Source organism: Brienomyrus brachyistius, unplaced genomic scaffold (genome assembly GCF_023856365.1).
Source record: "Brienomyrus brachyistius isolate T26 unplaced genomic scaffold, BBRACH_0.4 scaffold35, whole genome shotgun sequence".
Lineage (NCBI taxonomy): Eukaryota > Metazoa > Chordata > Actinopteri > Osteoglossiformes > Mormyridae > Brienomyrus > Brienomyrus brachyistius.
In genome coordinates, this window is record NW_026042310.1 from 271,263 (window position 1) to 298,424 (window position 27,162).

General features: G+C 49.0%; 1 protein-coding gene across 5 annotated transcripts in view; it reads right to left on the reverse strand.

Moving 5' to 3' along the window:
• LOC125721802 (disks large homolog 4) overlaps window positions 1-27,162 on the reverse strand; it is a 76,279-nt gene that overhangs the window by 43,055 nt on the left and 6,062 nt on the right. For 2 of the 5 annotated variants that reach the window (XM_048997895.1, XM_048997894.1), the window contains exon 1: window positions 3,015-3,418. The exons of 1 other annotated variant lie outside the window; for it this stretch is intronic. In XM_048997895.1, the coding sequence (XP_048853852.1) occupies window positions 3,015-3,131 (117 nt within the window). In that variant the 5' untranslated portion in view covers window positions 3,132-3,418. Of the gene's footprint in view, window positions 1-3,014; window positions 3,419-3,959; window positions 4,248-12,807; window positions 12,853-27,162 lie in introns of those variants that run through there. 2 more of the 5 variants (XM_048997896.1, XM_048997898.1) reach the window with 2 other exon arrangements.

Below are 27,162 nucleotides of genomic sequence, written 5' to 3' on the forward strand. Positions count from 1 at the left end.
CGGATTCCTCGTAGACCTGTGTGGACCAAGGGGGATCTGCGCTTCCAGCTTGGGTTCCGTTCGCACACCCCCAAAAGTCCTTGGCGGGCTGCGTTATCGATCAGCCTGATCGGCTAGCAGGCGGTGGCCTGGGTCTTGACAGTACAGGCCAAGACCCGTGGTCGGCTTCCCTTCCCGTAAGATATAGCTAACGAGTCCCCCGAGGGCTGCTCCATCGATCCCATGCAGCGACATCCAGACCCCTCCCCCGTGGCCAGCCCCTTATCCTGTCCCCCCAGTGATTTTAACGTCTGACACCCCCCCCAATAAGCACTCACAGAATCTCTGTGCTTTGTTGTTAGGGAGAAAAACCGAGGCAGCTTGTGATGTAAAACTGAATGTGACGTGGACATCGCGGAAGATGCGTGTTTCTATGAGAATTTCCCATAATCCCCCACAGGGATGTCTGCCGCACTCATTAAGTTGCTTTGCAGACATATAATGTGCCCTTTTGTATTTTTTACTGAACCTGCTCTGGGTAAGTGCCAGGGTACAACAGTAATTGTCCCACGTGGGAACTGACCTTGCGACCTTCAGGTGCCGGGGCTGTAGTGTGGCACCTTTAAACTGCAGCTGCGTTGAGGCTAGAGCTTCGGTACATTTAATACACGTAGCTGAGGCTTAAAAAACGAACATGTGATGTGATTAAAAACAAGAACAAAACTGCAAGTCTGAATCCCATGGAGACACTGATTGGTAACAGTCTGCTTGCTAAATGTTTGCTCAAACGTCGAGTCTACATACATGTTTGGCGCCACGCCCCCCCACCCCTGTAACTGCGCTGCCCAGTGCAGTATTGATTTGTGCGACAAGGACAGCGCATGGGCGCTCACAGGCTTTGGCCGTACCGCTCCCTGGCCAGACAGGGCCGTCAATCTCCCTCTTACTCTGTGACACACTCACACTCACATGGCTTTTCATACTCCCATTCTGGTCATTCAAACGTTCGCTGTGTCCCACCCGTGCAGTGAGGATGGAGGGAGCTGGACCTCACTGGCAGAAAAAAAAAGAGCTTTAAGCCAAAGTTCTGATTGTAAGTGTGAAACGCAGCAGCGTGCCCCAACTCTAAGTATTCTGCAGACATGAGACGACAGAACCATGCCATCGAACTGGGCAGGGTGGACAAACGGAGCACACAGGTAAAACCGTGGTTATAGGAAAGAACCGGCCCGAAGACAAGGAGTAACAACCTTCTCAGTCCCAACTGGGATACGACGGTAGTACCCTTGAGCAAGGCACTTAGCATGAATTACAGCCAGTGGATGCAGCGAACGTACCAGGAGTGCATACCCGTAAAATCTGTAGGTCCTTTTGGGAAAATGCATCAGCAAACGGGCATGTGCGAGAATAACAGGAATAAAATGTGAATGAGAGTTTGACAGATATTTTATTTGTGAGGCCCAATATGTTACCGCTTGCTCATATGGCAGATTTGCTCTGTTCTCCGGAAGTCCTACATAGTGTGTGAATCGCAATAATTGTCGGGGGGAGGGGCGTTGTTTAAAAGGAAGAATTTGCAAAGTTTGGCCACATACTGGTTTGGAAATTTACACAGGAACTTATTTCAATCACCCTCAGTATCCTAAACAGTCTGATGGCGATATTTGACTAATTATTGAATTCCTGTTTCACCGAACGTTGTATTATGGTCTACTGAGAGGGGGCGGGGACTCGTTACATTTATACTACATTTTTGTATAAAAGCCTTTTAGCTGTACATTAACAAGCAGGCTTTGATTATACCTATTGTACATTAAATTATGGTAGTTTATGCTGTAAAAATCACGGTTAAAGACAGCCTCATTAGAATTCCGAGGCAAATAATATTTTAAGGGCGTGTCAAGATAAATGTCAAACGAACAATTATAACACATCAAATGCGTAATACATTTCCGATCCAATACATTCATCATTCACAATTGTATTGCACTATTAGTAGATATTTAACTTTCCCCTTGTGGAATTGTCGCACACCACTTTCACTTAAAGTAAACAAACATTTGCGTATATAAACTGCCAGTGAAACTGCCACTGAAAGATAAAAACACATCATTTAAAATATGACGTTATAGGCTGTTTCCGTATTACTGTATTACGGTAAGCGGCATAAAAATCAATCACCACACCCTTGTGAGCAGAAGCCAAATGAGAAGTGTCATTTAACTGTGCCCATCGTCTCTCCAGTGGCACAGTCGGGGGGGAGGGGGTGCAATATCCATTAATATTAATAGTTCAATTATTATACATCATGCGTAATAATTATTATGCATGCTGTAACGTAACTACAGCACCATCGACAAATCTAAAAATGTGTAAGAAAAAAAAACACAGCAATATGCGGAATAAGCGCGCGTTTAATTCTGGCACATTACAGCCCAATTTGTCCTATAGGGAGAAGTTTGACTTAGAACGTCAAAGTAATTGCGTACTCAAAAACCCGTGAAACAGGCCGCGTTGTGTAATTTAAACAGCTTATTGAAATCCAGGAATACACGCGTCCGAAGTTTAAACCCAAGAAAGCGTGTCCAGTGCCTAGTTTCCATCAACACTATATAATTTGGCACATGGCTTTATTAACCCGCACCGCGACACTGAATTACCGGAACGGATTTGGAAGTTAAACCGCAGAAAAGGGACAAATGCCGACAAGTTAAAATCAGATTATACTGAGCTAGTACAATTGTGCTGCAGCGGACAGGAATTTCATTCCAGCACAGAAGTGTCAAAAAGCGCAGTCAGCAGCAGCTCCAAAATATCGCGTTCGGATGTGAAGCGTTTCATAAGCGGCAATTAACTCTGATATGCCTTATCTGCCGGCTTTTGTCACCTCCCGCCCGACTCGCATTTCACTTACTCATGCCGTTTTTCAGGCCCCGGGTTCATTCATCGCTTATTCCTCTCGGAGCGCATCGGAGATACGCGTCGGAGGGAGCGGGGACCGGGGAGAAAGCAGCCCGGCCGCGGTGTCGCCTTACCTTGCAGCCGAACATCATGGACAGGGTCCGGCTACTACAGACGACCTTACACTGACACATCACCGGCGAAAAGCACTTCAGGTTCCTCACAGGCGGAGACATCAGCTCGACACCCATAGACCCGAACTACTGTCCACCGCCGGCGATTCAAAGCAGGCTATGGAGCAAACGGGTAACGGGGATGGCTTCAAAGGCGGCTCAGTCGTATCCTAAGACGCTTGTTATCCCGGTGGCAGTCGGCATGCGTGTTTCCGAGCGCTATTGTACTTATTGCTTTAATTACGGGATGGCACCGACACAATGTTACCAAACAATCAGTTCCCGGAGTTCATTTAAATGTTGCATGGTTAACAACGTATAAAATAGTGTCAGACTCTCCATCCATTCCCTATTCAGTTCTCTCTCGCAATCTCCACCTTCTACTCTCTCTCTCTCTCTCTCTCTGTATGGGTGTGTGTGTCTCTCTCTCTCCTTAGAGAGAAACTAAAAAGCAAGGGGGAGCAAGGGAGGGGGTCTGATCGACCGTAAAGATTGGAATGCGAGCGCAGTGTTACTTAAAGATGTCCGGAAAAAAAGCAAGGATGAACAAAGAGGAACACCGCGATTAAGAATACAATTACGCCGAGCGACAGCGATAAAATCGGCCAACGGGAAACATAAAAATACGGATAGCCACCGTTTGTATTATGGACGTAGGCCTCTATACATCACCGAATGAAACAGCTCGAGAGGGACTGATAATAATGTGGGGTTAAGATGCGTTGTTTAAATTTAACACGCAACCTAAGTGAAAGGTAACCTTAGAGGGAGTTCACAGGACGAGGCGCTTCTCACAAGGATGAAAACGGTTTACGCACGAATAAAACGGCATCGGGACAGCTACAGACAGAAGTGAACACACGTGGACACAAACCCGTGGACACACGTAACACACGGCCCGGCCACCTTTGCTCTGATTTTCCTTTTCCTCCTCTGCGAAATGAAGGTCGTCAGCTGCCGAAGCAGGCTGTCCCAGCTCCCACGGCTTCCGCGCTAACCTTTCGGCGTCTTCCCTCCTCCGCCGCGGAAAGCGCCCCTGCGATTACAGATCCTTATACTAGCAAACAGGGTCTCTCTGTTACCAACACAAGAACCACTTTCACACTAAACTAATTATTTGTCGGGTTGTTCTTGCAGCTGACTATTAAATGGGTCGGGGCAACTCTGTGAGAGAACGTGCGAACAGCGTTCTCTGGCGGCCGCAGATTCGCATAGCCACTGCCCGCTGTCCGTGGTCCTGAACTGCGTAACTTCAACGTGACTGCTTGGTGTCCGGCGAACATTATTGTGATGCGGAATTGATGACATTGGGGACATACCGATGTTTAAAACTGTTAAATAACTGAAAATGACTGACAACCAGACCATCACGCATATAAAACAACGCATAAATAATTAAGCACAGCGGAATGAAGAACTGACAAAATATAGGCATGCATTTTTTTCCAAGATCTATTCCAGAAACCCTACTGGTATTACTTATTGAATGTATCATGCGCGCTGTTGAGCACGCCGCCTCCTGTCTGTTCGGGCCGACCCCCCTCCCCAATGCGTTCGCAGTAACTAGCAGCCCCCCAGTAACTTTCACACCGACCAAGGTGACCTCCTCTCCCTGGTCTTTACCCACAATCCCCGCTTTGGTGTTGGCTCTGCAATATGTATTACACCCGGCAGGGTGACAGGGAGTCGCAGCGGTGTCAGAGTCAAGCAGAGACAAGATAGAAATAGATATCGGTGCATATTTTCCCGTGATACTTCCTTTACCAGTAACATAACCAGCGTGCATACCAATATGACCCTATGACACTGCACAATATTCTAAATAAGTGCCTCGCAGTTTTAAGCACAAAGAAAAATACAGGTTTGAGGGTCAAAAAGGTATTAATTCTCTATAAAGGGAGAAAAAAATTAAACAACTTTTAAAAGAATCATAGGGATGACTAATACTTTCCGGGTGTTTTGGACTAAAAACGGTTTTTTTTTTTTTTTGCATTGTGTTTGTGTTCAGTCGATAATTAAACTGCTGTGTTTGGGAAACAGTGGCCTCTGCAAAGCACAGAGGCTCATTATCATTAATTAGGTTTATTCTTCGGTGGCTAAGTGGGAGATTTCACCCACAGCAAACTCACACGGCGTATGGTTTCGTATTTCATACTTCCATTCATTTTTCATTTGCGGCATAAGTTTTGCTCAAGGACGCAAGTGCACAATCCCTGATTGAAATCAGTAAACCGATTACTTGAAATGAAGACTGGGCCGTAAAGTTAAGCGGTACAGGGACGCAGTAAAACAAAAGAATGACTTGCATGAACATGGGACACCCAGTGTAAAGATGACAGGTACCTCCAAACAATTGTTTTTGCTGAGGTAAATGAGAACTTAAAAGCCTATAACCCGCTTAGGGATCATAAACTGATATTCTGAGCCGGCCCGGATGTACATTATTTTGGCTAACACAGCTAAGAGATTTTAATGACTCTAAGATTGCAGAGATATAGTTAAGGTATACTTCCCATTCTGACGGGAAATTCTACAGTCTCACCAGACCGGTTTCCACCCCTGTCAATCAAGCACTAAAATGAGGAATTTCTTGTGGAAGAGTGCATTCGGTACTTTTTGTGTCGTATTTCTGCACTTATGCAAATTATGCCAACGTGAAAGGTGGGCCAGTGTCCTACTGGGGCACTTCATTTTGTTCTCTATTTTTACAGGATCGGGCCGTTTTATTTAATATCAATGCTAATTGAATCAATAACCACAATACTTTGCTTGTTTTTTCACCCTTTCACAATGTAGAAATTACCCCATACAGTATATAGAGGCTTACTGAGATGGTTCAGGTGAAAGACGATTCTCAGAGGTACTGCTGCACACATGTGGTACCACACCTCAGATTTGAACCCATAACACGCGTCATCAACGTCCAGTTCCTGAACCGTCTCATTCCGGGAACCTTCTAAACAAATAAAGCTCTGCTTTAGATAAACAGAGGCTCCCCAGCATCGTCGCAGGAGACAGAGCAAGTTCATCAGCTGCATGGAGTGAGATGCTGGTTTACGGGGCTGGACAATGCAGTGCGCAAATAACATGCCAGCAGGGAAACGGCAGTGTGTGTTTGGCTTCCACTCAATAAACCACTAAGTCCCATCCCAGCATAAAGTGGTGCTAGGGCATGTCAGACCTGCTGTTGCGATGCACTCGGGTAATTTTCTGGCATCTAAGTACTGCACAAATCTATCTCACTTTCTGCAGAAAAGCATAAGGCAATTAGATGTATCCGCCTAGGTTCAATATCAGATAATAACTAATTACTAATGCCGGGCATTGAACCATATTTACTTCGTGGCAAATTACTGATAAGGCAAAACATGACTTAGGTTCACTGTGGGAGATTGTCACATATATTCATAAACAGATTTATCGTATTAAACGAGGGCAGAGTTTTTATTTATCGTTTGCACATTTGCTCACTGGCCGTCAGACCGCTGGTTAAAGCGCTTTGCATTTGCTGTCGTGGCAGCCCTCATCCACAAGGCGGTGCTAGCGCGCCAGGTGGCCGCGCTATTGTGCATTCATCTCAGGAGCGACTGCGGAGCGGAGCTCCTCGCTCGCCTTGACGTCAGCAAGATGAGAGAGGACACGCCACCGTGGGGTAGGCGGCGAGGACGGCAGCAAGCACGCTCGCCAGTACGCTATGTGTACCGGGGATCACACATCCTCCCCCCACCAATTTCGGCTGGATGGACCTGGACGTCATTCAGCGACCGGTGCACTGCCATCCCTAAAAGACCGTGCTACATAAAAGTTTCAGAACCTATGTGGTTATATAACGCTTGTGTTTCACACCGATCGGTTAATTTGCTTTGTTTTCCAGTGAGACCGAAGCAGCAAGCATGTATGTACACATATCGATTGAGCACACAGCAAAGTAACCCCATCTTTCTATTCGATCAATAACTTCATAAATATACGACTCTCGTTTCAAGATCTCCCGCCCCGGTGCCGGCCTATTCCAACACGCATGAACAAATATGTTAAACAAGCAATAAAGTGGTGCAATACCCCGTGCGCACGAGCAATCAAACAACAACGGCCATCCGTATAACTACATGTGCCGGTCGTATCCGAAACCGGAGGATTTAACAGCACGGCAGAGCTGGTAAATCTTTACATTAACCGAAAATGTCCCGCTAGTATTGCAGAAATATCGCGAAGATGTTAACAGATATACATTAGTTTTCTGTAGACCCCATACCACCCGTCCGCATTGCAAATCGACATTAGTACCTATATTAATAATTTAAAACTTATTTTATTGTTGCTATATATCAGGAGTGCTCTTTGTCGCTGCACTAAAGTGTGACGGTGCGTGAAAAATTGATCTGCAATTAATCATTCCTTCTGAAATGTTTACTATCTTTGATACCCTATGCTCATTTTCAGACGTTATTTTGTACTGGTACCCCGCATCTCATAAATAAACTGCACACAATAAGACCGATGGTTTGCCATTTGTATTGAGGGGCCTTCCTTCCCTCTAAACACCCCCCACCCCATTCCAGGATACTATGTATCCCTGTTGACAAGTGTCTCTGCCCTGTGACGATACGCGTCGAAATTTCCACACTCCTACTCAGACGCGTGTGTGATTCACGGCCCCGTTTCTAAATATACCGGCACTTGAGCTGACTCCACTCTACTACAGCCACGGAGTGATTCACATACGCGGCCACAGGTAAGCAACGGAAGCCAAACAGTCGCTCATCCTCCTTTATCTCTCCGTCGTTTCTCTTCTTTCACACACACAAACACGCAATAAAAGTGACGCTAACAGACCCCGTTATCCGCGTGCGCCGGCGTCTCCGCCCGCGTGCGGGCGCACGCCATTGTCTGTACAAAGCGTTCTCTCGTGCACCCGATTATTCAAGGTTTCCATGGATATAAAACATGACTTAAAGCGGAGGGTCGACCTTGACCGCCTGTAAATGTCACACAGCTAGAGGAATCTGAAATAAAGGATGAAAACGGTCGGTGAAGTAATGCGGGGTTTAGAACAGAATATAAAAGGTTCAAATTCAGTTTTAATGCCCCCCCCCCACACCTTACTGCACACAGGCTGAGACTCATTCACGTGGACATAAGGATGGAGAGGCTAGTAAAGGGAAAGTAGGATGTAATCACAGGAATGATTCAGCTGTTGTAACTCTGAGCTGGTACGTCATGCGAATGCTTACATGAAATATCTTACACACAATGAGTAACCTTATTCCTGCAGTGAGCTTCCTTGCGGAAAGGTGACGTGCTCATTAGCAATCGAAAGAAAGTCTGCAAACACTTAGCTTGGCAGGCCGCAAAACAGCCCAGTTATGAGTTCTAGTGTAAAATCAGTATTCTTGTGCTGAAAGTGCAAAAATGAAATAACACGACTGGGAAGGTCCTGACTTTGGAGACACATACATTAGCATTAATAATGAGAGTTGTGATATAATCCAAGTTGAAGCACTGCGGTAGGGAGTATTGGAAAAGGCCAGTGCTCCACCCACAGGAGAGACCCCTTAAAGTACCCTGCAGGGCCTGTAATGGCAGAGGTGGGGGCGGCTTCACCCCCTCCCCTCAGCTGGCTTTCCTTAGACTGGAAGTAAAATAGATCAGACCCCAGGAAAGCAGTATGTCCCCAGCTAAGCTGTGTTTAAACTGCTTCCCTAACACCACACAGTATCTACTGACACTGTCAATTACAGTAGCTTTACAGCCAATACTGTCTGGTAGTGATGGCCAAATGAAACCTCATGAACCATTTGCTGTATTTCCTGACACCACTAGGTGGTACTTCCTGTTTAAAAAAAAAAAAAACTGATAGCACGCCCAAAAGCAAACCAAGAGCACCACCTAGTGGGGTTAGAAAATACAGCAAATGGTTCGAATGGCTTCATTTGGCCATCACTACTGTCTGATAATTGGGGGACTTCAGGGGTGAGGGGGGTGTGGTAATTTAACATGCCTCACAGGGGAATATTTATAGGATGTTCCACACGCAACAAGTGACCGATGCAGAACAGGCCCTACTCCACAATACTCTTACCCTGCTATGGGCGTGCACAGAGGTGGGGCCAAGGTGAAGTAACCCCAGCTGAAAGCTGATTGGCCCTCGGAGTGCCCCCTTCCCTGTCACTCGCCAATTCACCACATATCATTGGCTAACAGTATGGTTAGCCCCTCTGTATGAATTATGGTCTTATACCCTCCACCTTAAAAAAATCCTAGAATTGCCCCAATACCCTGCCCAGCATCCGAATCCATAGAGGGGAAGCGGGGATGGTTCAGAGAGGACTGGAGGGGTGGAACAAGGTCTTGTGGAGACTCCAGTTCCTGTGAACCCTGCTCTCCACACAAACCCTGTTCTCCAAGATGCCCATTAGCTGACAAAATAGCCCCATCACAGCCTGTGCAATAGCCTGCTGTGTGATGTGGCCCAGCTGCGTCTCAAAGCAACACCAGTCTCCACCCGGTTACCACATCATATGATACAAACAGCAGCACACAGCCAAAGCACCACTCCCAAGAGCCAGCGTGTTTCCATGACGACATCCACAGGAGGTGGGGAGACCTCATTGGTCGGTCTGTTCCACATGTTTCACGTGGAAAGAGCCGGCACACATCCAGTTTGAAACAGACTGAAACGCTCATGAATTTGTTCAGTGTCCTCGCCAGCAAAACAAACTTTTGTTTATTTTATTGGTTTAGAGGCATCTTTTTCTCTTCTTCTATTTTTATTCCAGGTACCAATTTTCGATACTGTTCCTAAAATTTAGAAGCTTAAAGAGGTCTTCAATCTGCCTGCTCTGCTTCAGACTCAGATCACAAGATATAACAAGAGTTATAATCTCACACACAAGATTATATGTACGAACTAAATTTATATACTATTTCACTGCTCACAGAAGTAAATACTACATTAATAAAACAACGCATTACTTAGAGTTACACCCTTAGCTTCAGACACTGACGAATGACAGATATCTGTGGCATACGTCATGATATGGTCAGTTACAGTCATCCTCTTCCTTGTCTGTGGTCTAATACGGTGTTTCTGAATCCGGGCCTTAGGGATTCCCAGACAGTCCACATTTTTGCTCCCTCCCAGCTTCTGGTAGAGCATTATCACATCGAGGACCTTTAGAGGAACCTGAGCATCAGGATGCTGGGAGGGAGCAAAAACGTGGACCATTCTCAAACTATGGGTTCTTAAATAAAAACAGAACAGACTGGGACTCCTTACCACTAATGCAAGATCACAAAACTAAGAACCTAGTACCAGGCTGGGCTTTTTTACTTCTTTATCCAGGAGGGGCTGCTCTAGACCCCTAGGTTGAAGGCATAAGCAAACTAAGAGGCTGCCTAGGGCCTAGCAGCCACCAGGGGGCGCCCCATCCAATCAGCCTGTCAGAATGGGAAAGAAGATGACAAATGACAACTACGTTGATCAAATTTCGCTTCAGGCCCTAAAAAGGGCTGGGGAGGCCTTGGTTGACATGCAGAGGCCCCATCAGGGCCCTCAGCATTTCTGGCCCCTGGAGACCGCTGCGCTCATATAATTAAATGTCTATTAAACATTACTCGTTAATTGTCTCCTTCAGTCTGATCGCATCAATATAACAGCAGGATGTAGAACATGCTTTTGGAATGATGCTGAGGAATCCACTTTTACATCCTGGACCTCAATATCACTCAGCTTCTGGCCCAACGTTGCCAGAAAACCGCTCCGTCCTATTTGACGATCACTATTAGCCTGCATAATCATCCAACCAATCATTCTTCATGAATGATCCATGATAAGGCTGCCAGTTCACCCAGCCTTTCTTAATGAAACAAGCCATTAATCGATCTCACTGGCCTTGTGATTCCATCGAGAGAATCAGAGTGGAGATGGTCACTGAAAAACAAATGCGCCAGGACATGGGAGAGGTAATAGAAAATCAGAAGCAGGGTTCCCAGAGGCAATATGTGGCTTGGAGGGCTAGGAAGCTGTGCTTGGGATCAGAAGGTCGGTAGTTCAAATCCCAGTTTTGACAGAGTGATTCTACTATTGCACCCCTGAGTGAGGGCCTTAACCCCCAAACGCTCCAGGGTCTGGCTGGCCCTGTTCTCTAAATTGCATGTCGCTTCAGATAAAAGCATCTGTTAAATGAAATGTCAGCCATATCCCCACAGGGACCATAACTAGCCTTGGGTCACACCATAAAGACCTGCAAAGGGGAAACTAAAGGGTCTTGCTTTGTATTTAGATTAACTACCAGGAACTCGGTTCAGGAACTCAGCTGCCGATACAGCTTTTAGTTTTCAGGGTATGTGTGTTTTCCATGGTATGATCCAGGTCAGACACCTTCACCAAAGGGTAAAAGGACTTCAGCGGGACTTGAACCAAAAGCCTTCTGGTGCAGAATACAGCCCCCTTACCAGGGTTTCTGTCTACCATAATAATGCTTGTTGCAGAGGGTTTAAGCCCCTCAAAGCTCTCAATGCTGCCTCAGCCACATTATCATATCGTCCATGTGCAATAGATTATGATTTCCACCTTTGATCATACTCATCTGCTCCCAAGTGTCCTCAAAGAAAGACCAGCCTTCCCAGCAGCATGAGGTGTGGAACCGTAAAGTGAGGATGACCATCCTATTGGAGTCTCATCCTCACAGTCATGTGGTCATGGAGCGCCCCCCCCCCCCTCCCCCTCCTCCACACCTCTGTCTGCAGGAGGCAAATGAATATTATATATTGTCCACTAAACATTTCACTTCATCACAACAGCCTGGCCAAGAGCGGGCATTGGAGGGGGGGCAAGGAAGGGCATGAAAAGTGAAAACCTCCCTCCCCCCGTTTGCTGCATCCCATAAAAAACAGATACCCCCCCCCCCCCCCCCCCCCCCCCCCCCCCCCTACTGGCACCCGTCAGGGCCTCGTCACACAGGCCGCCTCATTAGTCCTGCTCCGATTGGGAAACGGACCGTGAAGCGTGAGGACAACTGCTCCCCCCCCCCCCCAACCAACACTAGGCTCTGATCAATCGCCCCCCCCGGGGTCCAGACACCTGGACACGACCACACCTTCAACCACCGCCCAGCAACAAGTCCGCCAGGTCGGCCAGGCAGCGCCACCGCTGACGCCATCGTGTTCCGGCCACCCATCGCATTTGTAACACGGCACCAATTAAACGCACGCGATATGACACGCCGCACGCACTCACGCGGACATGCACACACATCGGAGATCTGCATCACGGCCTGCAGTCAAACAGGTATCAATACGGGCGGACGTACCGGTGGGGAGGAGGGACAAACAGAATATGGGGGGGGGGAGCGGTCACACAGAAAAACATGGTATACATGCACACGCACGGTGACATGCCAAGTATGCGGCCAGCAACACAAACACAAACACGCAGTGACTCACAGCTGGCGAGCGCAGAACTACACTGGTGACTGACTAGAGCTCTCTCTGCGAAATCCGGCATGACGGCAAGTAGACAGACACCCCACGCCGTCCCCCCCCCCCCCACCAACACTCCGCAGAACACAGCCTCTGCTGCTATCGACTGAAAAACCATCCATGGCAATATTGACACTTCGAGTTAGCACGGCATGGCAAGGAATGGTCGGGGAGGGGTGGGGGGGGGGGGGGGGGAGGGAGGAGAGGGAGAGAGAGAGAGGGGGATGAGACGGAGGAGGGATGCTTCTCCTGAGAGATAAATTGTACCTACCACACAAGAACAGAGCAAGGGGAGCTTAGTGCGTCCCTTCATCAGAGAAAGACAGGAAACAGCAGAGTCTGAGACGCTGGCAGAGAGGGGAGAGAGGGAGCGAGGGATAGGGGGAGGAGGAGGAGGGAGGGGGAGACGAAAAGGAAAGAGGGAGGAGGGGGGGCGCCGAGCGAAGGGAGGGGAGGGGGGCGATCGCAGAGGATGAGGAGGGTGGAATTTCCTGGAAGCCGGAGATGTGTGACGGCTCTGTGCCCCCCGCCCGCCCCGCCAGTGTCGGAGCGGAGATCCCCGGCGGACTGCGTGTTTTACGCGACGTGCTCCTGACACGCCAGCGGGAGGGAGGGAACGAGGTTGAGACGGCAAGAAGAAGTGAGAAAGAGACCGAGTGAGGGAGAGAGAGAGAGAGAGAGAGTGCAAGTCTCAGCCGCTCCGGCCTCGAACCCGACGCGCAGACACACGGCGCCCTCTGCCTTCCACTTCCATTCACATCCGTCCTTTACAACTCAGTTTTGATGAAGCAGGTGTACGGCCTCCCTGGTAACTGTGGCGACGGGGGCACTGGATGGACGACTGACCCTATGTTCGGACGCCAAGCATCACTGTGTGTTCGCTTTAAAGGGAGAGCGTGACGGCGTATGTACAAAGAAACACATTCCAAGGTTCTTGTAGTCGCACAAATGGGAGACAAAGCATCATGTCTTGGTGAGTCAGGATCCCCCTGAAAGCTCAGGCAGGGCATGAGGCAAGAGTACTCCCCCCCCCCCCCCCCACTCCGACCCACCAATAACTGGGATGCCAGTTGAGAACACTACTACCAACAACCAAATGACGCCAAAACGAATGCCGCACGTTCTTACATCATCCTGGTGTAACACTACATTACCGCTGTGTGCAGATCACTGCAGAAAAGCAGTCTGTGTATCAGTGTTGGGTATCTCTGTATTGGTAAGACCCTGGATCAGGTGGGGGGGGGGGTCACGATACATTGGTTCAACCCCCCCAGCCCCTTTTTTACCCCCTCCCTCCATCCCCCAAGACGGCGGTAAGTAGGTGGTAAACCACAGAGTAAACAGACACCCACAGACTCTCTGGGGAAGACAGGCTCTGGACATCGGACTGGACCGGATTCAGGGGCTCGGTGGGCCGTGGTTGGGCCCGGGGAAGGGCTGCTGAAGGAGGCCATTCAGGGACTGGATCTCATACTCCTACTGGACTGAACCATCACACAGCATCATTACACTGCACGGATCTTGGAATTGCTAAGAAAAAACACTAAGTTAAGTAAGGTCAAGGGTACAACAGCAGTTCCCTCGAGAATGTGAATCCTGAGACGTGGAGTAAACAGGGCCATGATGACACTCTGACAGGCAGACACAGAGACCACCTCCATGTCCAGGCACTGTAACTAGGGACCGGGGGGGGCGGTGGAGGTGACACTTTGCAAACAGACCGATAACAGAAATATCACTGATTGTTTGTGTATTTATCGACGGTAATTGTAAATGGAAGTTATGCTGAAGGGCACAGGGTGGGACCAGCCGGTCTGTGTGAGGAGATGCTGCTTCAGACAGGTCATAACTCTTTTAGGGAACTTCCAGAATGTAGAAAATTTGCTCCCCCCCCCCCAAGCCTTACATCATACTGCAGGTCAGAAATGCAGAAAATTACAGCTCAGGAGGAGATGAACCTACTCTACCTCTCACAGTCCATCTGCTCAGCCCCCCCCCCCCCCACCTCAGCGCACCTCCTTCACCTCTTACTCTTCATCCTCTCTCTTCCTCCGGTACCCCCTTCCACTCATTTCTCCCGTCTCTATTCTATCCTGTGATAGCCCTGGCATATCGTCATGGCAACAATCAGGCCTTGATAGCTCGGTTGCTGGGCAACTGACATCACCGGTAAGAGGAAGTCAAACAAATATGGTAGAAGATGGAAGAAGCGTGTGGTGCCGGACCTTGGGCGTGTCCGCGTTCGTCGGGGTGTATCCAAGCACCTCTGCTTTTGCATCTGTCTGCGTGTGTTTGGGTCCATCTGCGCACGTTTTGGTCCGTCTGCACACATCTGCATTCGTTGACTTCTCATCCGCGTCGAATCTTTTCTAAGGCGCTACCACTTTTCCCCGAGTCACTTAATCTTCACGGCTCTATGGATCATGAACTGACAACAAGGTATCCCTGGGAATCTGTGATTTAGACACACGCATCCGGCTCATTATGAGAATAAGTATCGAGGTAGAAAGGCACACCGCATTAAAAACAGTAACCACCCCCCAGGCCCCCACCCTCCATAAGATCAGAGAGATGAAAGCACTGGTCTGCCCACAAAAAGGTCAGTGCTCGCCTCTCTGCTGTGAAAAGACACACTTTCCACATTCCACAAATGCACCGGATTACATAAGAGAATGGAGAGATCAGCAAAGGACCAGGAGCAGGATCTACAGCACATGCATGCTAAATATCAGCTACGCATTAAAACCTTGCTGCATTAGTTACATGGTTTTATTTTTTTACCCTAAAAAACAATGACACCTATCTGTCTGTCCCCCCTCGTATCCAGCAGAGGGCCACGTTGAGCCTGGAGCCAATACCAGGAAGCACAGGATGCACTCACACTCACGCGCTAATGGTGATGTATGGACAGTGATTTACGTGGCTGCAGGTTTTTGGACTAGGGAAGAAAATCTGGACAAGCGTGGGGTAGATGTGCAAAACCACATAGGGGGCAGGAACTAAACCCACAACGGGGGGGGGGGTGGAGGAAGGGAGGGGTTAAGCCCCAGTGAGACGCACCAAGTTGTCATACTGCCCTTCAGAAATATTACACTTCACAGAAGACACCAACATTAGGTACTTTGTTCAAAGGTACAACAGCATCTCCCCCAAAGATCAGAATCCTGAAACCTTCTGGCTGACACATGTGAAGCACTACAAAAGCCTGCTGCCACTGTCTGCTTGAATAATTCATGTGTTGTTCTAATGGGCATCATTTCAGCATCCTGTGCCATGTCAAGCATCAGGGTAATGCTAACGCATGCTAACCAAAGCTAGCACGTGCTAAGCGCTAACCAATGCTGACATACATAGATTACCAACAATGCTTTGTCAAGTAAGACATCTAGACATAGAACCAGAACCAACAATGGGGGTCATTTTCCCCATTAGAGGCTTGGCCTGTCAAACACTGGCCCATCTGCTGAAGCAATCTAGTTACCAACATTTTCAAATAGATCTACATTGTCAAATACAAGGAGCTTCTGTATGACGCAATGCCGTCGAGGCACCTCGACCAACCAACCAATTAACGTACATGCTTAAAGATTTAAAGCAAAGCTCTGTTTTTCGCAGGGAATCGAATAAACGAAGAAGCCAGTCTGTTAGCGCAGGGAAAAAAAAAAATCCCCAGAAAGATCCTCCCACCCCCCACCGGCAGCCTTATGGGAAGCTGTCCCACCACCCTTGACGGCTTGGAGGGCGTCCTTCAGGCTGAGCACAATGACAGCCAGCCAGTCCGTCTCCGGGGCGACCACTCGCCGACAGCAGATTGGACGAGTGCGACCGATAAGCGCTGCCCTAATTGGATTTTTGTTCTTGCTTCTTTTGGGATATCGGGCTGTAATTTGTTTGTCAAATCCAGGCACTTCCTCTAGTTACATCTGCATGGACGATTGCTCGGCCTCTTGCGACCTGGTACATGGTAAGCGGTCACACACACACACACACACAGTATAACAAACATTTAAAGGCAAAAGGTACTGTAATTCATGTTCCCTATAGGGGCCTGTTACTACACGTAATGTCGATAGAGGTATGCAATGCAGATATCATCCTGTTCAAGGTGTCCCCTGCCTTGTGTTCTCCGCTTCCTGGGATTCAGTCTCGGCTCACTGCTTCCCTGTACCATATAAGGTGGTTATGGATGGATGGATGGATGGACTGCACGTAATGTCTAATATAAACCCATCAACTGAGACCCACATGCAGTGATGCTGTGGTTCAGTGTGACTGATCGTCTTCTGGGTCCACGCCGATAACATTCATTCTGGAGCGAAGACCTTGAGCACGTGGGAGTTTTATGCCTCTGCAGGAAGTCACCATAGCAGGGGCCATGAGGCTCGATGGAGCCTCTCTCCTAGTGGCACGTCGGGGGGGCCATCCGAACGATGGCGGCGTATCGCGGTTGTCAGGGAGTCAGATCCCTTTGCATACGAGTAGCTGTGAGTCAGAGTTTCAGAAACAATAGCTGTAAAACGGAGAGTGAGCTCATCATTAATGACGGTGGGGGGGCAGGCGTGAAACCACCCCTATCAGAGCCTGAGACACACTGGTTCATACTTGCTACCCTTAACATCATTATTCATTTGCTCAACCCTTTCGCCCCAGAATAGAACAGTCTGGAGCCCCTCCTCCCTGCTGATTCTGAGTGATGCAATCTGGATAATAGGGTGTCACTCAAAAGATGTTTGTTGTAACTTTGCTATGGTGATGGTGGTGAATGTGCAACATGAGCGAAATGCTGCAAAACCTCATAAGGAACCCTGCAGCTTATTCACACGTCAAAGTTTATAACGTAACAGAAATCTAATAAAAACTTTATGGAAGCCAAAGAAAATGGGATGTAGTGGCAACTGTAGGACATGTTCTGGGTGAAGTCACCGTGCTCCTGATTATTATAAACAATGAAAGTGGGTTTTTGAAATGAAACTTGCTTGGGGGACTCAAACCCACAAAATCTGAAGATATCTGGTTAGTGCTAGCACACCAGCACTGGCTGTCTGACCAATTGCTGATCTCGGTATAGGCCCTTCCACTCTGGTAGCTCATAAATGCCTTGATACTTATCCAGAAAGTTATCAGTTCGAATCCCAGAATGCTGCTTCCATAGAGTCACTTCACGTGAATTATAAGAGTAAACTGTAATACCGGGGATAACAACATCACTTATGGTAGTAAAGGTTAAGGTAATTAATCAGATTTGCAGGAAAAAATTAACACACGACACTGGATGTTTCACTACATCGCCAGTGCCCTGGGGGCAGGGAGACCCCTGTACTGACACAGCCTGCGGTGGGTTAGTGCAGCAATTAAGCATTGGGGTACGTCAGCAGCGGAACTGCTAAGACCACCATATCCAATCCAGGGGCCTGGTGAAGATGGAAGAAAAGACAGATATGTTCCAGACGAGGATCGTCTAGATTGAGGATCTCTCCCTGGGTAACGTCACTGTTCTCTCGCTATTACGGGGGCCTAATGGCAACCACTTTGGGGAGCTGATCAACACACTACAGCACAGTGCATGGCCTACTCCCGGGTGACCTATGTGAGACCAGACCGTGCTCACACACGCCCCAGCACAGCGCTCCAGCTCACATAAAGAAGATTGGAAGCTTAAACACTGAAAACTAAACTCACCCTGACATGCTGAATATCAAGGAGGAATGGCTGCTCACCCAGAAACTACTGACAGTTACAAATGGTCCATCCACTTACATTTTTATAATATTTGAAGGAACAGATCATATATGTATTTAGTAGAAGCTTTTATCCAAAGTGACATACATTGGGAACACAGGGTCAGCCAGGTCCTGGAGCAACTGGAAGTTAAGGGCCTTGCTGCATGCAACGCCACTATAAAACTATTCTGCTGAACTCTGGGATTCAAAACAGCAAGGTTCTGATCACAATCGCAATGTCCTAATTCACTGCCTCCCAAACGCCCGTGACTCCAGTGGGACTCAAACCCACAACCTTTAAATGGCTTCACCCAGTCAAAGTCTAAAAGGCAAACATGCTATCCATTGTGCCACAGAGCCAGACCGCCTCCACAAGCCTCCCAGAACTTGAACCCAAAATCAATTCCTGATGCGGCACCTAAAATAAATAAATAAAATGTAAATATGACATATTACTGTAAACAAGAGAGCAAACCACAAAATCAGCAGTCACAAAACCACAATGGAAAAGGTCAATTGTTCTTACACAGAATTTCCACTTCAAAATTTCTAACCGGATATTAAGTCATAAATGAGTCATGCATTTAATACTAACGCCCGTTACCGCTGAAATAAAACTGTACTTCCCGAAAGTTCCACTGGGTGTCAGTATTTACCAGGGACCAAATCGGTGCGGTTAAAACCAAACAGCGGTTACAGTTACACAAAAAAAATGCTTCATCTGGTACAAACCCTGCAATTTCCACTGACAGAAACCAATTCCCCAAAGATCATGTTGCACCTACCTTGCACAACTCATTTCCCATATAACAATTTAATATATTACCTTCAATTCCAGCTTTTATTGCCGTTCATTGTGGACATTACTGATGAGATCAAACCAAAATGTTTGCAGAGGGACACGGTAATTTTTCCCTCGATGGTGCATAATATGACGATGACGGGCATTTAAGCTTGTCTCCTTGCTGCATTCTGACACTCTGAGAGTGTCAGTTTGCCACAATTCGCCAGGAAATGAGGATAAGGAGGAAGTTGGTCCGAAATCAGGCCTGGGCGCATTACACCTCTCTGCACCCAGACGCCGTCGTGTCTCAGACAGGCTCGTGTTACCAGCGACGACAGAAACGGGAAAGAAGGATGCCGGCTGGGCTCCAGTTCCTGGCTGTCGTTTGCCTCCCTTTTAATGCCCCTGCTGTTGTCCATCTCCCATGTCGCCCCTTTCCTCTGCCTCATCCTGCCTCTGAGGTCAAGGCCCCCTCCTGTCCCGTTAGAGACGTGATCCTTGTACCCTCCCCCTTACCCTCATCACCCACCCCCCGCAGTCACCATCTACCTCATCTCTCTCTCCATGTCTTCCTTGTCATTGGGGGGGGGGGGGGGGGGGGGGGGGGGGGGTCATGATAGGGCTGGAGAGAGAGCGGTACAGAGGTGGAGAGGAGTAAGAATCAGCCAGAATAGAGGAAAGTGGGAGATGAAAAACACGCCCATGGGGAGTGATACTTACACAGAAATGTTCTGAGGGCGGAGCAAAAAAAAAAAAAAAGATTGGTTTAGGGAGATAACCAATCAGATTGTAGAGGAGATGGCTCCGTAAGATACTCTGCTCCCACCCGGATCCTTACAGACTGTGTTCAGTCTCCTGCCCCTGAATCCAGGTGCTCATAATTTCCCAGAGCGGACCGATAAACCGATAAGCACAAACTCACCTATAAAACAATGCCGGAACTTTGCCGTAGACGGTAACACGAGGACATTTCATCAGCGCGGTGAGAAAAGCTGGCAGGGTACGAGGGCAACTCATCACGCTGGGAGAGATGGAGGATTAAAGGGAAGGAGAGGTGCCACACACTGCCGGCGAGCGAGAGGTTGAGAAAACGCACCCCTCCCGCTCCCTGGCATCAGAGTCTTTCATCTAGCAGACCTCCTCTAACATACATATAATACGTTACACAGCTGTACACAGCTGCTCGCTCCCTGCTGACACTGCTGCAGCGTGTGACGTCACAATACAGATGATGTCACAACCGAGGTGAGTGGGGGATTTACAGGCCTCTGAAATCCAAGCCTTTAAACCAGTTTGGCCCTTTTAGGTTACTTGATTTCTTATTCTTTATCCATCTGGCACCTCTTCCAAGGCAGCGCCGACCTGGTTTCCCCAGCGCTGCATAAAGGTCGCCGGTAGGAGATGGGGTCCAAACCTGGCCGACCGTGGCAGTTTTGTTGCGGTGGAAGGGGAGTTGCTCAGTGTGTTGGCGGGTTAGTCAGGGTGCCTGTTGGCGTTCCCTCCTCTGCCTCCTCACACGGAGTCACACTGACTGCCGCAGGCGGACAGACCCAGCTACCACGACCCATCTGCCGTTCTGACAGGGCTCGCCGTCAGCCTGCCGAAGCCTGTTACCGTAATAATAAACCCTCACCATCTGGCTGACCTGGGGTTCAGAATGCATATGTGTGTGTGTGTGTGTGTGTGTGTGGGGGGGGGGGGGGGTCCACAACAACAGGCTGAGGGAAAGGCATCACTGACTAACCGGCAATGCCAGCGCCTGACCAACAGAGGGTGAAAATGTTGGTACATTCAGCTGTATCCATGGCACTCACAAAAGTCAAAGGGCCTGACGTGAGGGATTGGAACCCCCAACATACTGGTGTCGATTCCGTGCCACTGCGCCTGGTCGATCTGGCGAAACGAGACCTGCTTTACTGAGTCTCAAGGTGGGGGCGGCAGGGGCACCTATACTGAACCACAGACGTAATGTGGTGAGGATGCCCCCCCCACCACAATTCTCAGAAGGCGTCGCACGCGCGGCGACCACCTGTTCAAACGAGCAAAATAACAGCACGCTGACTCTGGCAGCTGGGGGTGGGTACGGATGGGGATCCGACTAGGGCGTGCACACGTGTCCCCACGCACATATGCGTATGTGTGCTCATTCACACGCCCCTGCATGTTCCCTGCTTTACATGCTAAAAGAGTTTAAGGGCATTTTTAAAAGAAGCACCACTTTCTGTGGCTGACATGTGTCTGCATGTGTGTGTGTGTGTGTAAGCAAACATAGATGCACCAACGTGGTTCAAGGGGGTTCAAGCCCCCCCCACAATCTCTCCTTCCCGCCAGCACTTGGCACATCCCTGCTGCAGCTGGCGTTGTTGCACAAGGGGTGTGTGTGTGTCTGTGTGTGAGTTTGCGAGCCTGTGTTACTAATCTCAGCCGGTCTCGCCGCAACATGCACGTTGGCTGAAGGTCAAATCTCTGTGCAAGTTGTTGGGGGGGGGGGGGGGGTAAGTGGCAGAGAAGTTGGGGGGGGCGGAAATGAGGGAAGAGGGAAAGAGGAAGGATGAACTGAAGTGAATGAATGGAAGCGGGAGGGGGACACACTCATGGCAGATGTTCTATACAGCATCTATAGTAGTTAAACCACCATGTTTCAAGAGCCTGCTGGCATATGCCTTTATATAAGCCTTTATAGTGCTGAATAATCTGTGCTTTTAAATGCTATAGTACATGACACTAGTACATGTCATGTGGACATCCACTCCACATCAAAAGTACACACAGGAGGTTGTTGGTTCAAATGCCGGCCAGGTATGCTTCTATTTTTCAATTAGGCAAACATACAGTAGATATAAAAGCCATCTCTGGTGGGGGAATAACAAAGTATTTATATTTCAATTAACAAAGGAGAACCACACTCCAGTGATGTAATGATGAAATATGGGGGGGGGGGGGAAGACCATGAGGTCTTAAAGAGACAGAGCAGAAGAAATAAAGAGAGTCATTCTGTGGCGATCAGCTGGCCGGACTGTTCCGGCATGCTCCCACGCAGCTCAGATGCACTTAGGCACCAACGCGCATGGCTCTCTGCCAAACAGAAACCACGTAGGTCTTACATTTGAGAAGGATGTAGGGAGGGAAGGCAGGAAGGAATGGAGGATATGGGCAGAATGGAGGCCAGAGGAACAGAAAAGGCATGGGAAGGCATAGGACGAAAGGCAACAATGGACATGACAAGGCTGACAGAGAGGGGGCACGGATGGCAAGAGAGAAGTGAAACGACTGAAGGTGACAATGGAGTACAGGGAGAATAGATACAGGCTATAGATACAGGTGGAGGCTGTGTGACAGTTTAAAGGTGGAGTGGGGAGTAACACTACCGACGGAAGAGGACAATAGGCCTCGGATGCAGAACCCTCCATCATCTCTGTCTCTGTGAGGGTGGGGCTTCTAAAGAGCACAGGTGGATGTTCTCCCCGGTGCATCCTGTTAGCATCAACGTTCCTCTGTTAGCGTGATTGCTGCCTCAGGTTGCCCTAAATGCGGCGGCGGGAGCCCAACCTGCCCAGGCCATTAGAGACATCGCTGCCCAATTGGGCCATTGGACAACCTGTTCCAACCTGGGATATGACAGACCCTGCTCCTGCCCGGAACGTTAGAGACTCTGCTCCTACCCAGAACGTTAGAAACTCTGCTCTTGCCCAGAACATTAGAGACCCTGCTCCTAACCAGAACATTAGAGACGCTGCTCCTGCCTGGAACGTTAGAAACTCTGCTCCTACCCGGGACATTGGAGACCCTGCTCCTGCCCAGAACATAAGAAACTCTGTTCCTGCCTGGAACGTTAGAGACCCTGCTCCCGCCCAGAACGTTAGAAACTCTGCTCCTGCCCGGAACATTGGAGACCCTGCTCCTGCCCAGAACATTAGAAACTCTGCTCCTGCCCGGGACATTGGAGACCCTGCTCCTGCCCAGAACATTAGAAAACTCTGCTCCTGCCCGGGACATTGGAGACCCTGCTCCTGCCCAGAACATTAGAAACTCTGCTCCTGCCCGGGACATTGGAGACCCTGCTCCTGCCCAGAACATTAGAAACTCTGCTCCTGCCCGGGACATTGGAGACCCTGCTCCTGCCCAGAACATTAGAAACTCTGCTCCTGCCCGGGACATTGGAGACCCTGCTCCTGCCCAGAACATTAGAAACTCTGCTCCTACCCGGACATTGGAGACCCTGCTCCTGCCCAGAACATTAGAAACTCTGCTCCTGCCCGGGACATTGGAGACCCTGCTCCTGCCCAGAACATTAGAAACTCTGCTCCTGCCCGGGACATTGGAGACCCTGCTCCCGCCCAGAACATTAGAAACTCTGCTCCTGCCCGGGACATTGGAGACCCTGCTCCTACCCAGAACGTTAGAGACTCTGCTCCCACCCAGGCCGTTACAGATGCTGCTTCAGCCTGGGAGTGAAAGCCTCAGTGCTCCCAAAAGTAGTTTGCTGTGTGTGACACTTTCACTGCATGAGTATCACACAAACAAACAGTATATCTGTGTATTATTATATATGTACGTATATACAAAAACATGCATGTGTGTGTGTGCTCAAAACTGGAGCGCACACACTGTGAGGTTTGACCATTCATTTTTTTTGGGGGTTGGTGAGGTTTTAATACATGTGATGTCAGCGTGTGAGGTGTTAACATGTGTGTCTCTTGTGTGTGAGGTATGAACAAGTGATCAAGCAAGCAGGCAATTGAACGGACAGGCGGATGAACACTGAGTGGCGCTGTGGCTCTGGCACCCAGTGGCTTCGTGACAGGCTCGGCAGTGTGGGGGGGGGGGAGGATGTGCGCCGCCCGCGCAGCGATCCATTCTGGGAAGAACTGGGGGGGGGGGGCGTGCGCTGAGGTGTCGGCGATGGCCGGCTGTGGGGGGTGGGGGTGGCTGTGGGTGGCTACAGGTTATAGTCATGAGAAACGGTGGGAATGGGCTTGCTGCCCCCCCCCCCCCACTGAGGCTGTGTTGAATGGGCACTGCAGAGCTGCGGCCGGATGAATAATTGAGGCGACCGGTGGGCGGGAGGGACGGCTGACTCCATCTCACTGGCGTCACGCCTGCCTTGCGTGTATGTGAGGCGTGTGTGTGTGTGTGTGTGTGTGTGTGTGTGTGTGTGTGTGGGGTGTGGGAGGGGGCCCATGAAGCTGCCCACACCCCCCCCACACCTCCCACCTCACCTGCCCGAGTACGCCGCTGTCCCAAGACAGCGCGAATGCTGATTGCCTATGGGACTGACTGTGAACACGTGAACACCTGTGTCGTATCCCATTGCCCCCCGCAGTTGACAGTGATGCAGAGGGGTTGAGGAGGAGGAGGGGGAGGAGAGCACGGGCTGGGGTCATGCTCTCTATTTGAGAGTAGGAGCAGAGCCAAACACTTAGGAACAGGAGGTGGGAAATGTGTAAAGACCACGGCTGGAACTGTGCAAAGTCCACAGCTGGAACTGTGTAAGGACCGCGGCCGGAACCGGGTAAAGACCCTGACTGGAAAGGCGTAAAGAACACAGCCAGAACTGTGTAAAGACCATAGCCGAAAAGTCACAAAGAACATAGCTGTGATGTGTAAAGTCCATGGGTGTAACCGCTAAAGACCATGGCCAGAACATGTAAAGACCGCGGCCGGAAATGTGTAAAATCTGCTGCCAGCAGCCACCACCAGGATGCCTAAAGACTATGACTATGCCCGGAACACGTGAAGACTGGGCCTGAAAAAGGTGTAAAGACCATGACTGGAAAGGTGTAAAGACCATGGCCAGACCCATGTAAAGATCATGGACAGAATGTGTAAAGACGACAGCTGGAACCATGTAAAGGCTGCTACTGGGACCCACGTAAAAACCACTGCCAGAAACATGTAAAGACTGTCGAGCCACATAAAGACCACGGACACAATGTGTAAAAATCACAGCTAGAAACGTTTACAGACTGGGACATGTAAAGATCATGGCTGGGACACGGGCTTTTATATCTACTCTAAAGGCCGCAGTCAAAAAGACAGAAAAACCACTACAGGACAGAAGACAGAATCATGGTAGAAATCAAAACAAATTATATTCGAAGGCATAATTCACATTCTTATTTCATGCCTGAGATACCATCACATTTCCGCTTAAATTCCGCCACATTCACTGTGCGATTTTTACCACAAAAGGTGGCATTTCAGTTTGCTGCCTCTCCTCTGTCACTCCGCTTTCTGATTCACCGTGAGCTCCTTACTTCCTGCAGGTTGCTGCGGTGCGAGGAGCCACCTCAGAGTTGAAGACGAGCAGACAGGAAGTAAGACGAGCAGGACCTCAATCATCGAGCAGACAAACGTTATACAGAGTCATCAAATTACACATATTGATTTTAATATGACAGCCCAGACAATGGCGTGCAAATGACCAAAGCAACCTTGCATTAGCATTTATCTAGAACGTTCTCCTTAAACAGGTGTGACCGTTATAATCCACCCCCACGCTGCCCGTCGGCTACACAATTAAACCACCGAGTGTAATTAAATTGACAGCAACACGCCATTACTGCGGCAGTTTGTAATTGACTGCTGGAGGAGGGGAGACCTTTGTGCAATACACTCGATTCACACTTTAGAAATGCCTCTTGATTAGCATCAGCCCAGCAAAGCTAACCATTTTCCAGGTGGATCCAGGAGGATGGGCTACCCCACAGTGACACATCGCTGACTGGGACCAGAACCAGAACCAGGCCCGACTCCAGCTCTGAATTGCCGCAGAGGGGGCCGGGGGTAAAGCTCATCAAGCTGGGGGGGGGGTAGATTGGGGGTAAAACTTGCCACAGAAGGTTCTGGAAACACATTGTGAGACGGAACCAGAGAATACTGAATATAATTTCAGGCTATAAAGAAACCCGGTCAGATTGACCATGTACATGGTCACACTGAACCAGACGCTAACCGAACCCCACCCGGCCTGTCCTTTGCTGGGCCCATCCTTCCAGGTGTCATGTGATAGTGCACATGCATCAGAGGCGTGCCGCTGGGCAGGAGCACAGATGGAGGCATGTGATGTCACCGGGCCGCGGGGGCAGCGACACTGCAAGGCTAAGGTTGCCACATGCTGGCCACACCCTCTCTGGCTCTCGGCAATGTTACTCCCCAGATATTAGTAAGGATAAATCAAAATACGACCAGGAGCATGACCGTGCAGAAGAATATCTCAAAAGGAGGGAAAACACCTTTTACATTATGGGGACCGTGTTCTGAGTGGCACGGCTCTAATTAGAGGGAGGGATGAAGCTGGAGTGCAGAAAGGAAGATGGATTGAAGGGGCAGGATTGTAAAAGACAAGGGGATCCTCCTCTGTTTTCACTGGAGTTCCTTTCATTTCTTTTCATAACATCCCCCCACACTGAACTGAAATTAAAATAGCAAAAATTAAAATTAAAATAAATAAATTAAAAGCTGTGGGGGGTAAATTTGTGCGGGGCCCCTCTGGAAAGGGGGCCCACGTTTTAATGGAGCCCACAATCGAGCTGTGAGTCAAGGGTAGACAAGAGCAGCACTAGGGCCAGAGCGTCCTCGCAGAACAGGGGCTGAAATTATCCGGCTATGCCCACTGTGGCATTAACACATCAAAGTCGTACGTCCCGGCTGAAATATCCACTCAATTTTATATTTAGTTCCTCTGTGTAGACGGTTTTTAACGCTGGGTCTTACCGATCAAGTCGAAAAAAGGGGGAGAAAACAGCCTTTACAAGTTATCACCTCTCCCCAGTTAAAAAAAAAAAAAGCAAAACAACAAAAGTTGAGCAGGGCTTTGAAGCTCAGAGTAAACTCTAAAAATACCCCGGAGCACCTGAGGTGTCGAAACATTTACTGGATATGAATTCGTAACAAAAAAAAAATCACCAAGACAATCAAAACACTATTTCTGTCTCTGAATCTGCGTGAGCATTACTGGAGAGCAGTGTTTTTATGTTTTTAAATAGACCGACTGATGTATGTGATCTGAAAATTCTAAATATACATTGGTTTCCACTTTAGCTCTGTTGCTGGAGTTCCCTGCGTGTTCCTCTGGGCAAATCTGATTTCCTACCACAATCCGCCAGACATGTTGTGGCAG